Source organism: Leguminivora glycinivorella, chromosome Z (assembly GCF_023078275.1).
Source record: "Leguminivora glycinivorella isolate SPB_JAAS2020 chromosome Z, LegGlyc_1.1, whole genome shotgun sequence".
Classification (NCBI taxonomy): Eukaryota; Metazoa; Arthropoda; class Insecta; order Lepidoptera; family Tortricidae; genus Leguminivora; species Leguminivora glycinivorella.
Window position 1 is genome coordinate 24,974,236 of NC_062998.1, and position 13,761 is coordinate 24,987,996.

Sequence of the window (13,761 nt, forward strand, 5' to 3'; positions counted from 1 at the left end):
TGAATTGATTAGTTTATTGTACCTCTATACAATGCAATATAGCCATAACAATAAAGACCATTTTAATGATATTTTTTTGACATTATTTTAATAGCCCTCTCGTCGCCTTTTGGATACGGTAAACCGTTTTCTGCGAGTTTTCCAAGGGTAACTTCGAAATCCGTTTTAAATCCACATAGTGCAGCAGTCTTCTGCGAGGCGTCGCCGGTAAACAATGTTGACGTTGCAGTTAAGCCAAATTTTTGGCACATGGGTAATCTAGAATAAAACGTTTTATCAGGCTGTTGCGGTGATAATCGAAAAACTAGGGAAAGGAAAGATATCACATACCTTGCAGCAAGTAACTTCGATCCCAGTTTTTGCCCTCTGTTTTCCCTTGTTACCAGCAAGCCGAGACCATACAAGAACTTGTCGACTCCCAGATCTTTAAAAGCGTCGTAATTTCTATCTAGGTATGTTAGCGTATTAAGAAGATCAGCAAACTTGCCCTTTCCTATCTGAAACATACATACTAATTTCGCCGAAGTGTTTACCAAATGAAACAAACTCCAGTAGAAAGTGTACTCTGTACACATTATGCAGCACCTCAGTTGCCTACCTTTTTTTGGTCCCTAAGACCTGGCAGCCGCTGTCAAACAGGTAAGTTGATGGTAGTAGTTGCACCCTTTTGTTATCCAATCCGGGCTAATCTTAAAATGAGGCCAACTTAATTACAAATAAAGTAGTATAAGGTTGCCTGAGAAAAATTGGTCATAAATCCTAGTTGCCAGGCTTTTAAGTTGAAAAATTCGGAGCGAGCAAAAGTCAAGACAGAGAGATAGTACGAGCCCACGACCAAAATTTTTGTCTCATAGCAATACAGCCAAAACCGCATCAAATCGATAGATACGATTATCCTGAACTCGAAAATACCAATATCAGACATTTTCCGCGTAGCGTTTGATCTGACCGTATTTTCAAAATTTTCAAAGAATTTTACCGAACTGCATCATAGCAATATGTCTGATTTGCAGACTGTAGTTGAATGATAGTTCTGAGATACCGGAAACATATTTTTCAGACGTTAGTGGTGTAGCGCAAACCCGTAAAATCACTTAAAAAAATTAAAAATGAGACAAAAAAAATGTCTCATAGCAATACGTCTGAAAATCTTTTTTATTAGTAAATTTTGGTTATTTGATGCGAACAAAACAATTTTCAGACGGAAATGTGAACGCATTAAATTTTGAGACCGTTTTGAAAATGTTAACAAATTTTACCGATCGGTATCATAGCAATATGTCTGAAAATTGTTGGACATGATAAAATAAGTTGTCCACATGTGCAAAAAATTTATATCAGACAAATTAAGTGTAGCACCTTCTCTATCAGACAACTTTTCGATACTCAGATATCATTTAAAAATCGTATTGAGGCATCTTGAATTCTCTGTTACAAACCAATGAATACGTTGCGACCCTGAATTTATTAGATGATAATTAACAAAGAATTTACCCGAAACCGTAACATTGAAGTTGCAGGACTGAAATAAATCGCACAAAAGGAAACTGGGATGAAGTTGAAAAAAAAAACGGTTTATTCAAAGTTACAAAATATTCTCGTATTCAATCGCTGTCGGATTCGGAATCGTCGTCTTCGAAATCACCCTCGACGTCGTAATAAGTAATGACATCTGTCATCTGTCAAAGTACATATAATAGACAAGAGAGATTCTTGAATATCTATGAAGGCTGTAAATTTAAAAAAACATTTAACAGAGGCGTCGGCCAGGCGACTCCGAAACGTTATTTTCGTTTTTGGGAGTATATGCTACACTTAAAGTGTCTGAAAACAGGTTTTTGGTAATCATGGCAGCAATACGAAAAGTTAAAAAAAAAATTATCCGTATTGCTATGATACAGGTCGGCTAAATTTGTTGACATTTTCAAAAATGCGCTCAGGCTATGTGCTACGCGCAAAATGTCTGAAAACAAACTTTTTCGTAATACAATTACAAAATCTATGTACATTTTCACTATCAGACGTATTGCTATAATACCGACTGCCTTTTTTTTTGACACAGCAGAAATGGCCTCCCACGCAGTTGCTACACTTTCGACCGTTACTACACACCTAGTCGGGTTCAGAATCATACAATCTAACGATTTTATAGGGTTTTTGCCGTATTGCTATGAGACATGGTTTTGGTCGTGGGCTCTAGTACTAAGAGGTCGCTATACTCAACGTGATAGATACGAACAACTAACATGGAAACCAAGCTAAAATAAGCTTGGTGAAATGTATCTTACAACACACAATCAATTTTAAGAGCTAATGACACAAAATTCTTCTTTAGAAAGGAGTCCATTTGACATAATCCAAAGTCCATACTATTGCTAAGATAGTTGATATTTACATAGATTTGCCATCCTTTTCGAACTACTTGTAAGTGCGATTGGGACGCACCGATGTGATGAAGATTATAAATCCAACTAGGGACACTTGCACCAACGAAAATAGAGGGTGAACCCGAGGATCAACCCACCATTTTATTACGGACTTCGACAGATGACAGCCCACTAACCCTGAGTTAAGTGGTTGGTGCAAGTGGGCCCAACGCCGGTGTGTTACGCCCGCAAGTTCCAGGAATTGACTATTCGTGTTTCTATGTAATTCAACGTGCACTCTCTCACAATTAGTGGGTGCGTGGTATCCTTTTCTATCATCACGATGAGTAAGTACGCGCAACTTCTCTTTGTCTTGGATTTTTGCTCGCTCCGAATTTTTCAACTTAAAAGCCTGCATGGCAACTAGGATTTATGACCAATTTTTCTCAGGCAACCTTATTCTACTTCATTTGTTAATAAGTTGACCTCATTTTAAGACTAGCCCGGATTGGTTAACAAAAGGGTGCAACGACTACCATCAACTTACCTGTTTGACAGCGGCTGCCAGGTCTTAGGGACCAAAAAAAGGTAGGCAACTGAGGTGCTGCATAATGTGTATAGAGTACACTTTCTACTGGAGTTTGTTTCATTTGATAAACACGTCGGCGAAATTAGTTAAAAATATTAATTTTTCAAAGATTTTAAAAAAATATTCTTGACCACTTTTATTGAGGTTGCCATAGTAAGACATGTTCAGAAACTTATTTTATTTAATAAAATATTATTTTCATCTGGTTAACACGTCGGTGAAGATCGAGCTTAAGTACGGATCTTAGACTATTAGTAAAAGTTCTAAAACAATTGTAAAACGAATCTCTGAATTGGTAAAAAGATAAATCAAAAGATACAGTCATTAACATGTGCTCACTCAGTTGTCACAAACTACCGACGAAAACAGTGAATGTATTCATTTAACATATAATATTTATATACTAACATTTAGTAAAAAATATGCCAACCTACCTCTATAAATTTTAGATTACCTAGTGACGTATTTAATTTTTTACAAATAGTTTCTTATGCTCACTCAATCCTCACACTTTTGAAAAGCCGAATTTTGATGAAAAACATAAGATTTAGACCGCTATTATATGTGTATAGTTTAGTAAAAGTGAAATGGGAATTTGTAAAATACAAATCGAACCACTAACGCAGGTTTTTTTATAATAAATTTTTGTAAGTGTTTACTCAGTCCACACGTTTTGAGAAAGTTAAAAATGTAAATATCTTACGATTTGTAGCACCACAGACACTCGAAAGTACTTCAACATTTAGTAAAAATTTTTACTAAATATCCACCATCTAATATTTTATATTCGTTGTCTGGTTTTAAACATATTGAGACATAACTTTTCTCATACAAATGTATCAAGTAGGGTGACCACACTATGTCGGCTCCTGATTTTCCCCGCCTTCCCATTGTCATATTGAGATTGGGGACGAGTTTCGTTCAATTTTGATAATAGTTAACCGGATTTGTAAGTAAGTATTTCTCGCTCCCACTTACAAATCCGGTACGCTCATCTGTTAGCGCGATTAGATTACCAGGTTCTGGTTTCTTACTAGTGAAGTATTATATTCTTTGTTTCTTACCAATTATCATTCATGTCCTTTTTAATGCATGAATGTCGATATGGTTATTATCCTGACGTCGATAAAAATTACACAATACACATCATCACTAGGCCAAGAACATAACCTAAAAACAGTTTGCAGATGGAAAATTAATATGGTATTAGTTTAATATAAACTATTATCAAAATTGAACGAAACTCCCCAAGCTCAATATGACAATGGGAAGGCGGGGAAAATCAGGAGCCGACATAGTGTGGTCACCCTACTTGATACAATTGTATGAGAAAAGTTATGTCTGAATATCTTTAAAACCAGACAACGAATATAAAATATTAGATGGTGGATATTTAGTAAAAGTTTTTACTAAACGTTGAAGTACTTTCGAGTGTCTGTGGTGCTACAAATCGTAAGATATTTACATTTTTAACTTTCTCTAAACGTGTGGACTGAGTGAGCACTTATAATACAAAAATTTATTATAAAAAAACCTGACACGTTAGTGGTTCGATTTGTATTTTACAAATTCCCATTTCACTTTTACTAAACTATACACATATAATAGCGGTCTAAATCTTATGTTTTTCATCAAAATTCGGCTTTTCAAAAGTGTGAGGATTGAGTGAGCATAAGAAACTATTTGTAAAAAATTAAATAAGTCACTAGGTAATAGGGTGGAGCGAAAAAACACTTTTCTGGAATTAGCAAACCTAATAGTTATCAATCACTGCCTCTTAGTCTATGAAGCCTTTGTGCAAATTTTCAGCTTTTTAAATCAACATCTTCTGCCTCCGCATTAGGTTTGAAATTTTGAAAATCTCATACAAACCTGAAAATTCAACTTTTAGATAAAAAATGTTTTTCGGCAGTATTATGTTCAGTATACATTATTGATACATATTATTACAAGAAACTACCAAAAATTGCGAAAATAGCGTTAAAAATCGCCAATTTTCAGTATTTTAGCGGCTATTTTGGCAAATGTACTGAGACTAGACAAACTTTGGCGATTCTTGACGCTATTTTCGCAACTTTTTGTAGTTTCTCATAATGATATGTATCAATAACATATACTAAACATAATACTGCCGAAATTTTTTTTTATCTGAAAGTTGAATTTTTAGGTTTGTATGAGATTTTAACTATTTTAACCCCAGGCTCCCATGAGCCGTGGCAAAATGCCGGGATAACGCAAGGAGGATGATGATGAGATTTTAACTATAAAACTCCCGTGAGACTCATACATATTTAAAAATATTTTAAGCGGGTTACTCACGTATTAAGTCGATATAGCGTTCGATGATGATGATGATGGTCGATGCGTTGTATGAGATTTTCAAAATTTCAACCCTAATGCGGAGGCAGAAGATGTTGATTTAAAAAGCTGAAAATTTGCACAAAGGCTTCATAGACTAAGGGGCATTGATTGATAACTATTAGGTTTGCTAATTCCAGAAAAGTGTTTTTTCGCTCCACCCTACTAGGTAATCTAAAATTTATAGAGGTAGGTTGGCATATTTTAAATGAATACATTCACTGTTTTCGTTGGTAGTTTGTGAGAACTGAGTGAGCACATGTTAATGACTGTATCTTTTGATTTGTCTTTTTACAAATTCAGAGATTCGTTTTACAATTGTTTTAGAACTTTTACTAAATGATCAGGGTGGCTAGCCGAATGGCACAATCCCTCACGAAACGCTAACGAAACGAAGCGCTAGTAGATATCTATCTCTATCGCGCTTGCGTATTGGCGCGACAGAGCCAGCGGCGTATCGCTTTCGTTTGGCGTCGGAGAAATGCCATTCGGCTACGGGGCCTGCATATTTTTTTTTATTTTCGGAAGGTGCTCACTCAATCCACACGCACACCTTAATAATTCTGAATCTATGACGAAGGCTTATAAATAGCTCCTTGTGGTCATAGCTCTAAACATTGACTTAGTTTTGCTCAAAGGCTGTGATGCCTGTGATTGTTGATATTGAAAGGGGTGGGGAGGCTTACAATAATACCTGAACAGATTTAAACGAAAAATTCCATATGTAAATTTATGAAAATATCACTAAACTTGACTTAGGTCTTACATAAACTTTATTAACAAGTTTATTTTATTGTCAATCTCCTTATCCGAAATGAAACAAAAAAGTTAAATGTGTAATTTCTAAGATCCATTTTTCCGCACTTGTATCGTAATGTGCTAATATCACACATCCATTGTTCACTGGGTATGTCCTTAACTGACATTTGATTATAATTACTTACGTCTCCAGTTTTGTCTTTGTCATCGATGCATTTAACAACGCATACATTAAGCGCCACCAAGGACCGATTCTTTTTAACCGTTTTGTAGCAAGCTAAGCTCATGCGCTGTGATAAACAATCTCGCCAAAAGTCGCCCATCTTCTGTAAAGCATCTGGATCTTCATGCATTCCTGGAAAAGTGAACTTTTGTAACATTTTCGTCGCCATTGACCTATATGAAGTCAGAACATTTCGTGGCCCACACGCAACGATTTGATATCAAGACTGAAAATTCAAATTAATTACACACCTTCAGCTTTCAGTTGACAAGACAAAGTTGACAGTTGTGTCCGTGCAATTTGTCGCTTGGCGATGATGATTACCTTTATGATTATGACGTGGCGAATAGGTTGAAGGAGCGTAAACTAATAATTATGACCGTACGGGGATAAGAATACGTAATAATATAATCATACATGCCTACATACGACACGCGGCAGCGTGTCCACTTGTTCAGCCAAATTCAAGACGTGCGTGCCCATTGGAAGTCCACGTTGGAATTTCGAGCTTTTGAATGTGTCAGTGTATATTCTAAAAATATCTATATAGTCAGGGCCGGATTAAGGATAGAGCGAGTGGAGCGGCCGCTCTAGGCGCCAAATGGTATAGGGGCGCCAAAATCGTAAAGAGAGGCGCAATTTTGTATGAGTCAAAGGAGCGTAAGCGTGACGATGAGAAAAGTTCAAAGCACTTGGAAACCGAAGGGCATACATACAGTGACAAAACACCGATATTACTGCCTAAGGAAAGAATTTCGCACTCGCTGCGCTCGCGATTTTTTTTCCTATACAGAAAAACTTTTACCTAGAGCGCCGACACCAAGCCGACACTCAAACTCGCTCTACTCTGATCGAGCGCACGGGCCGGCACTGTATATAGTAAAAGTTAATTTTGAAAAGTTGGCACTCATAAGTCACTCCAGTTAAAGGTGGACCCTCGGTCGTAGTCTTGACTGTCAGGTATCCATATTTAATGATGATACACTTAAAATGTATAACTGCTCTAAATGACTAAGACTCATCATCATCATCCTTGCGTTATCCCGGCATTTGCCACAGCTCATGGGAGCCTGGGGTCCGCTTTGACAACTAATCCCAAGATTTAGCGTAGGCACTAGTTTTACGAAAGCGACTGCCATCTGACCTTCCAACCCCAAGGGTAACTAGGCTTATTGGAATTAGTTCGGTTTCCTTACGATGTTTTCCTTCACCGAAAAGCGACTGGCAAATATCAAATGACATTTCGCACATAAGTTCCGAAAAACTCATTGGTACGAGCCGGGGTTCGAACCCGCGACCTCCGGATCGAAAGTCGCACGCTCTTACCGCTAGGCCACCAGCGCTTGACTAAATGACTAAGACTCTTGGTAAAGATTTGTAAAACTAATTTCATTAATTGTGACTCCTTTCTGCTAAAGCGCGAACTCAATAAGAATACTTAAGTTTTTTTTTTCAAAAAAATAATTTTTGGCACAAGCATTTATCGCCTGCTGTACCTTTCTTTCAATAGCCACCTACTGCTCTCTGAGACCTTTCTAAAAACCCCTTACTCGATGGGGATACGATGTTTCATAACAGACTTCCTATGACCACTTTTCTGCTCCATCATCAGATCAGCTCCATGATATTACCATAATATTGCATTGTCATGTGATTTACATATATGTGTAAAATTTCACCTCAATCGGAAACCGGAAAGTGGGTCAAATTAATTTAGCTTCTACATTTTGACCCAAACATACTAACAAGGCAAGTTGAATAAAATCTTGTAAAAAGTGGCATGCTGTGGTCCCTCAATTGATCGCAATAAGTATGTTCAGTGTGAAATTATCGCGAATTGAGGGACCGCATTTTGCATGCCACTTTTTCTTATTGAGTTAGCACTTAGCAGAAAGGAGTCACAGTTAATGATTTTAGTTTTACAAATCTTTTACTAAGAGTAGTCATTTACAGTAGTTGTAAATTTTAACTGTATTATTAAACAAGAATACTGACAGTCGCGACCACGACCGAGGGTCCACCTTTAACCGAATGTAACTTTTGTATGCCAACTTGTACAAAGTAAAGGTTGAATTTACAATCGTTTGAAAATTTTTACTCTAGACTGACACATTCATAAGCTCGAAATTCCAACGTGGATCCTCAATGGGCACGCACATAAACAGAACTGGCGTACTACTCGTGTGTAATATTACACGAACAATTTGGAGCAACTTTTGATTTAAATTATACTGTCCTTTCGTACAGGGTAGGGACGTAGGAAGGTATGTTATGTCTACAGTTGGTTCATCTTTACTTGTCCTATCATGTAAACAAACGAAACGTCAAATATGATCAAAGACAATTACTAGTGATTGGAAATGTCGATAACATGATGTATTACCGATAATTTGTAAATAAACGCTGCTAATTTTACGTCACACAATATCTACATAAAAACCAAAATTTAACTAGGTTTCCTCACATTTGCAACAATCCTATGGAAAAGGCTAGTACAGTATTCATTTTATAGTACCTAACATTAACATTAATACAACAAAAAAAAATATACTGATAGTAAAATATTTATTGTAAAGAGGTAGGAGATAAAACGTAAAGAAGTCGGTTAATAAATCTGATAAATTATTGTAATTAATATCAACGCACTTTTTCCAAGCTATACAAACTCAAACGTTAATATCGATCGTTCATAACGATAAGTTGTCATCCCAACATTACGACTCATAGACAATTTAGACTTCGTAATGTCAGGAGTTTTTGATGTTATCCGTTCGTAATTATAATTATTGATGAAAATCGTTCTAGAAATTATATTTTTCAGTGGTTTTTTCATTTATTACAATACTTTGTGAGTTTATTTAAGTGTATAATACATAATGATGGTTAATATAATAATGATGGTTAATATGCAATTCCAGAGAAAAGTGAGATAATGTTTTCCAGCAGTGTTTGTGTACATGATTGGACAAGTAAGGTTGAACTGAGTGTAGAGTTAGAGTTTTCACATTATTCGATCCGATATCAGATGTAGGGCTGACATCCAATACCTGTTAATTCTTATCCGATATCGGATCGGACAGTGTGAAAACGCTCTTACAAGCATAGCTATATTACAGTTTGTTAATACTGAAGTAAGCTTAATCATACATTTAAAGACGTAACTATTTGATAATCTAATCTTACTAATTAAGGTCATACTAAGTAAGCTTATCATACATTTAAAGACGTAGGTAAGTATTTGATAATCTAATCTTACTTAATTACTGTTAAAAACTTATGTGCATGTTGAAACTTCTCACTCTTATTGACACGCATGCTCCTTGATAAGTAGGTACCTACTTGTCCTCCGTTAAATGAGATAAGAATAATATGTGAGTGTGTTTAGTAAAACGACCCATTTCGTTGGTTACGATTAATGCGAGAATTACTTGTATCTTTATATGAATAAACTGACAAAGCGGCTTTATATAAATCGACAAAGTGGGACGTTTTCCCGTGCACTCCCACATATATTATATGAATAGTGATTGACCTAGTAAGTAGGTTATGTATATTATTCATCACACTATCTGGTAAATAGAAGAGGTAATAATGTGCTACAATTAATACGCTCACGGGCGGAATATTTTATTTCATTATACCATGGGAATATTGGGCATAAAATTTTGCTATGAATTCACATTTTCTTATAAAATAATATACATTTAACATTTCTTAGACGAGACAGTGGTAATTTTGGATTGCGTGAACCGATTTTAATATATTTTTTGTTATTTGAAGGTATATACGTTCAAGATAATAAAATATGTAAATTAACTAGGATTAACCCTTACGCTGACAGTCGCCTGGCCTGTCGATGTACTGTCACTGAAAATACATATAGGGTGTTGCCAAATTAGTCACGGATATTTTAAGGGACGTTAATTAACATTAAAACAACTTTCACTTTAAAACAAATTTTTCATATTATGTTTTTTTTTTGTTTTAATTAAAAAATATATTTTAATTTATTTTCTAAATAACCATCCCCTATAATGTAATTGCCTGTCAGGATGTTTAACACTGACTCGTGTTTAGAGAAATCTCATTTAATTATTTTATTAACAGGATGTTTCAATATAGCGCATTTGTTTCCTAGTTTTCTCCAAAAAAACATAACAAAGTATGATGTTTCATACATATTTTATTTATACTCCAGGAGCGGAGTACTTCCAGCCGTAAAAATATCCGTGACTAATTTATTGGTAACACCTTAGTATATACGGTATGTCCTTTCTGCGGCAGTAGTTCGGCTGTCGACGTAGTGTCAGCGAATGGGTCAAAGAAATGCTTGCATATTATACGGTTAAACTACAAACTCAGTTCAGAAATTATTTAGTACAGCTTTTCAAAAACTGTTCAACTCATCAAGTTCAAGATACCGTTATCAATATGACACGTTAGGGTTGAAATGAAAAAAAAAACCTACCCACGTTTATTTTATCACTTTGTCGGCGTGACTGATATAAGGTACCAATATCTAGAGCGGAAATTAGTTTATATTGGTCAAGGTCATTAAAAGAAACGTAACAGCAAAATCAAGTATAATTTTAAACTTTTCAATTTGCTGTGATGCTAACATACTTCCAGTTAGACGTTTTAGTTGGGTTGCAATTCGTCTGTATCGGCCCTACCTACTTATTTCTGTTTGATGAACTTTAGTGATAAGAGTGATAATGATAAACTGCTAATGTTTAATGTGCAATATTCCCACGAAACCGACCACAAGCCAAACACTACCGAACACAAACTCGGCACTCTCCCACGCTTGCTGAACATGCCAGTTTGTCGAATACCTCTCATTTATGCATAAAACCATCCACACGTTAGTCTTTCTTGTTTGGTATTCTCTGTATGCCACTGTTTACCAAGCGTGTGGAGGTGCCAGATGTTGATGCGTCGAAAAATAATTAGATTTTAGAAACTCTGCAGCGACCTAGATGATGGAAATGGCATACCGAGGGTAGAAATCAATCTTTCATCCGGGCAAAATTGTTCTATCAAGAGTTGAAGAGCATGTTCGTCATCTTCTGGTAAAAGATCTTCAATAGTCCATACGATTTCGTCGGCTACCCATTTATCCCATAAAAGAGGACAGCTGGAGTCCCACACTCTTTTGAATACCATGGTTAAATTATGATCTTCTTAGCTGAAAAATTATCAAGGTGAGTACCTAGTTACCTACAGAAATAGAAACAACAACAAGTAATACTTAATAACTAGTACACCAAATAGGATGCCACTCAGCGAATACCGTGTCTAATAGACGCACTGGTTTTCAGGGCACCCAGTACAGATGTATGTAATAACTACTAACTGGAAGTTAATTAAATTACGAAATTATATAAATTTTCTATAATGTCAGAAAATAAAATAGGAGCAGGGAGGAGGGATTATGAAGTACCGCGAGAGCGTGAGATAAAAATAAGAATGATTCCTTGCATTCTGTTTAGGTACTGCTGCCAGTTGTTCTTCTTAATTCGCATAATACAGGGTGACCTACGGCTTTGCCACACGGAGGGAAAGAACCTTAAATATCATAGATAGGATATTTTGCTGACAGAATACTTTATTTTATTTTTAATAAAAATATACATACATACAATCACGCCTGTTTCCCAGAGGGGTAGGCAGAGATCACGGATTTCCATTTACTACGATCCTGACAAACCACTTTCGCTTCACACACTTTCATAACGTTTCTCATACACGCTCTTCGGTTTCGAGTACTTCTGACCTGGCCTTTTTGCAATATTTCCCCGATTTGATCAAGAAAAGTTCGCCTAGGTCTTCCACTACCAACTGACCCTTCTACTCCTTTTTCATATACTTTCTTCGTCAATCTCCTCTCATCCATCCTCTCTACATGCCCAAACCACCTTAACATACCCATCTCAATCTTTGTCACCACATCTACATCCACTCCACACTTCTCTCTTATCACGCTATTTCTGATCCTATCACTCAACTTTACACCAGCCATGAAAATATAAACTTAGTAAAACTGTATTCATATGTACATTTTTAAATTAACCACCAGCCGGTCGATCCAAGAACGCTCTCTTGACAGCCCGATCGTTTCCCATTCTAAGTAAGTGATGTCTCTTCTTTCATGTTAAATAACGCAAACTAATTTTATTTGGGGTATATAAAATTGACTCATTGAGTATCAGTTGGCTTTAAAATTAAAATTTTAAACTTATTTCACTATCCATAATGGCGGATTCATTACTGGAAAACTGCCGTCGATGACTGGAGAAAAAACACCTCGTTTTAAATTGTTAACTACAAAGAAACCAATAGCAATCTATTCTGCAAAACGCTTAAAATGTAAAACAAGGATAGACATTCAAGATTTAACACGCTTAACGGTAGAATTTTTACATATATCAGTGAAATATCACAAATAGGAAAAAAAAATCTTAAACTGTCCATGATTGAGACCGTCCTACCTTACCTACCCCAAACATTGCAACCAAAAAATTAGTTCAGCACGAAAATAAAGTTACTCAAAATTGTACAGCTGCCAGCAGGTTTGTACAACTATTATTTTGGGTGCTATATACTTTAATAGAACGGCAAGATGTTAACATTTTCGATTAAGTTTCACATTAAAATGATGTTTCAATATTGGCTATCATTCACAAATTTTGGGTAATCAATGATTACTTAAATATTTAGCAAAAGTTACATCATTTTACATCAAATTGGTATAAGTACTGATTTTAGTACTCATTTACTAAAATTGGTGCTACAATGTATTTTATTTGGTGTGAAAATTTACTAAATTTGGTGCTCAGTTAAACATGAGCCATTAAAAAGCATTGCAACGCGTCCAGTGACCTACTTCACAAGGCTACAATTTACAAGTGGAAGTCCTCAATCAACTGGCTCCTATTAGTAGTCATTTAAATTCCTTCGTTGCAGACTATGAAATAAAAAAAAACTCCGGCATAAATAAAAAAAAACTGTCCTTTACATTTCCCTTAACACCCACACATAAATAAATAAATATTAGGTACTTACCGCAAAAATGTATAAGGGTTATATTTCCAAACTATATAGTTTTATATCACTGTGCCAGTGGATCACGTAATATTACAAAAAAAATATCGAACTATGTAATTTATGGCGGTATACAAAAAAAATCTTAATATTTAATATTCATCATATGGATCTTATTGTACACCGTCTAGAGAAGGAGATTTAACAGGACTGAACGCAGCAATACCCATGTATGCGTTGCAGTGTATATCTGTCTATTTTTAGCTTTAGAAATACATGCAGCCGACTCATATGAGTGTCATGATTTATTTATAATTACACTTATGGTAACAGTAAAATACATTTGAAGTGTGGCAACATTATTACGTTACCCTAAAAATACACGGGTTATTGGTAAAATAAAATTATACTAATGGCAACAC

At 35.6% G+C, this 13,761-nt stretch overlaps 1 protein-coding gene across 1 annotated transcript; it reads right to left on the reverse strand.

Moving 5' to 3' along the window:
- On the reverse strand, nt 1-13,530 carry LOC125241874. Its single transcript, XM_048150559.1, has 5 exons — nt 13,361-13,530; nt 11,293-11,483; nt 6,258-6,427; nt 331-497; nt 1-258 (listed from the first exon to the last, which is right to left on the reverse strand). The coding sequence occupies exons 2-5, from the start codon at nt 11,459-11,461 to the stop codon at nt 63-65; spliced, it is 702 nt and encodes a 233-aa protein (XP_048006516.1). The 5' UTR covers nt 11,462-11,483; nt 13,361-13,530; the 3' UTR covers nt 1-62.
- Nucleotides 13,531-13,761: the final 231 nt, after the last annotated feature.

Bases quoted from the DNA above. Each gene is read 5' to 3' on its own strand.
- LOC125241874 (XM_048150559.1), bottom strand. From the start codon at position 11,461: ATGGTATTCAAAAGAGTGTGGGACTCCAGCTGTCCTCTTTTATGGGAT. The intron at 6,428-11,292 runs GTATGCCATTTC...TCACTTTTCCAG, and splicing joins AAGATTGATTTCTACCCTCG to GAATGCATGAAGATCCAGAT. The intron at 259-330 runs GTATGTGATATC...GTTTTATTCTAG, and splicing joins TCGAAGTTACTTGCTGCAAG to ATTACCCATGTGCCAAAAAT.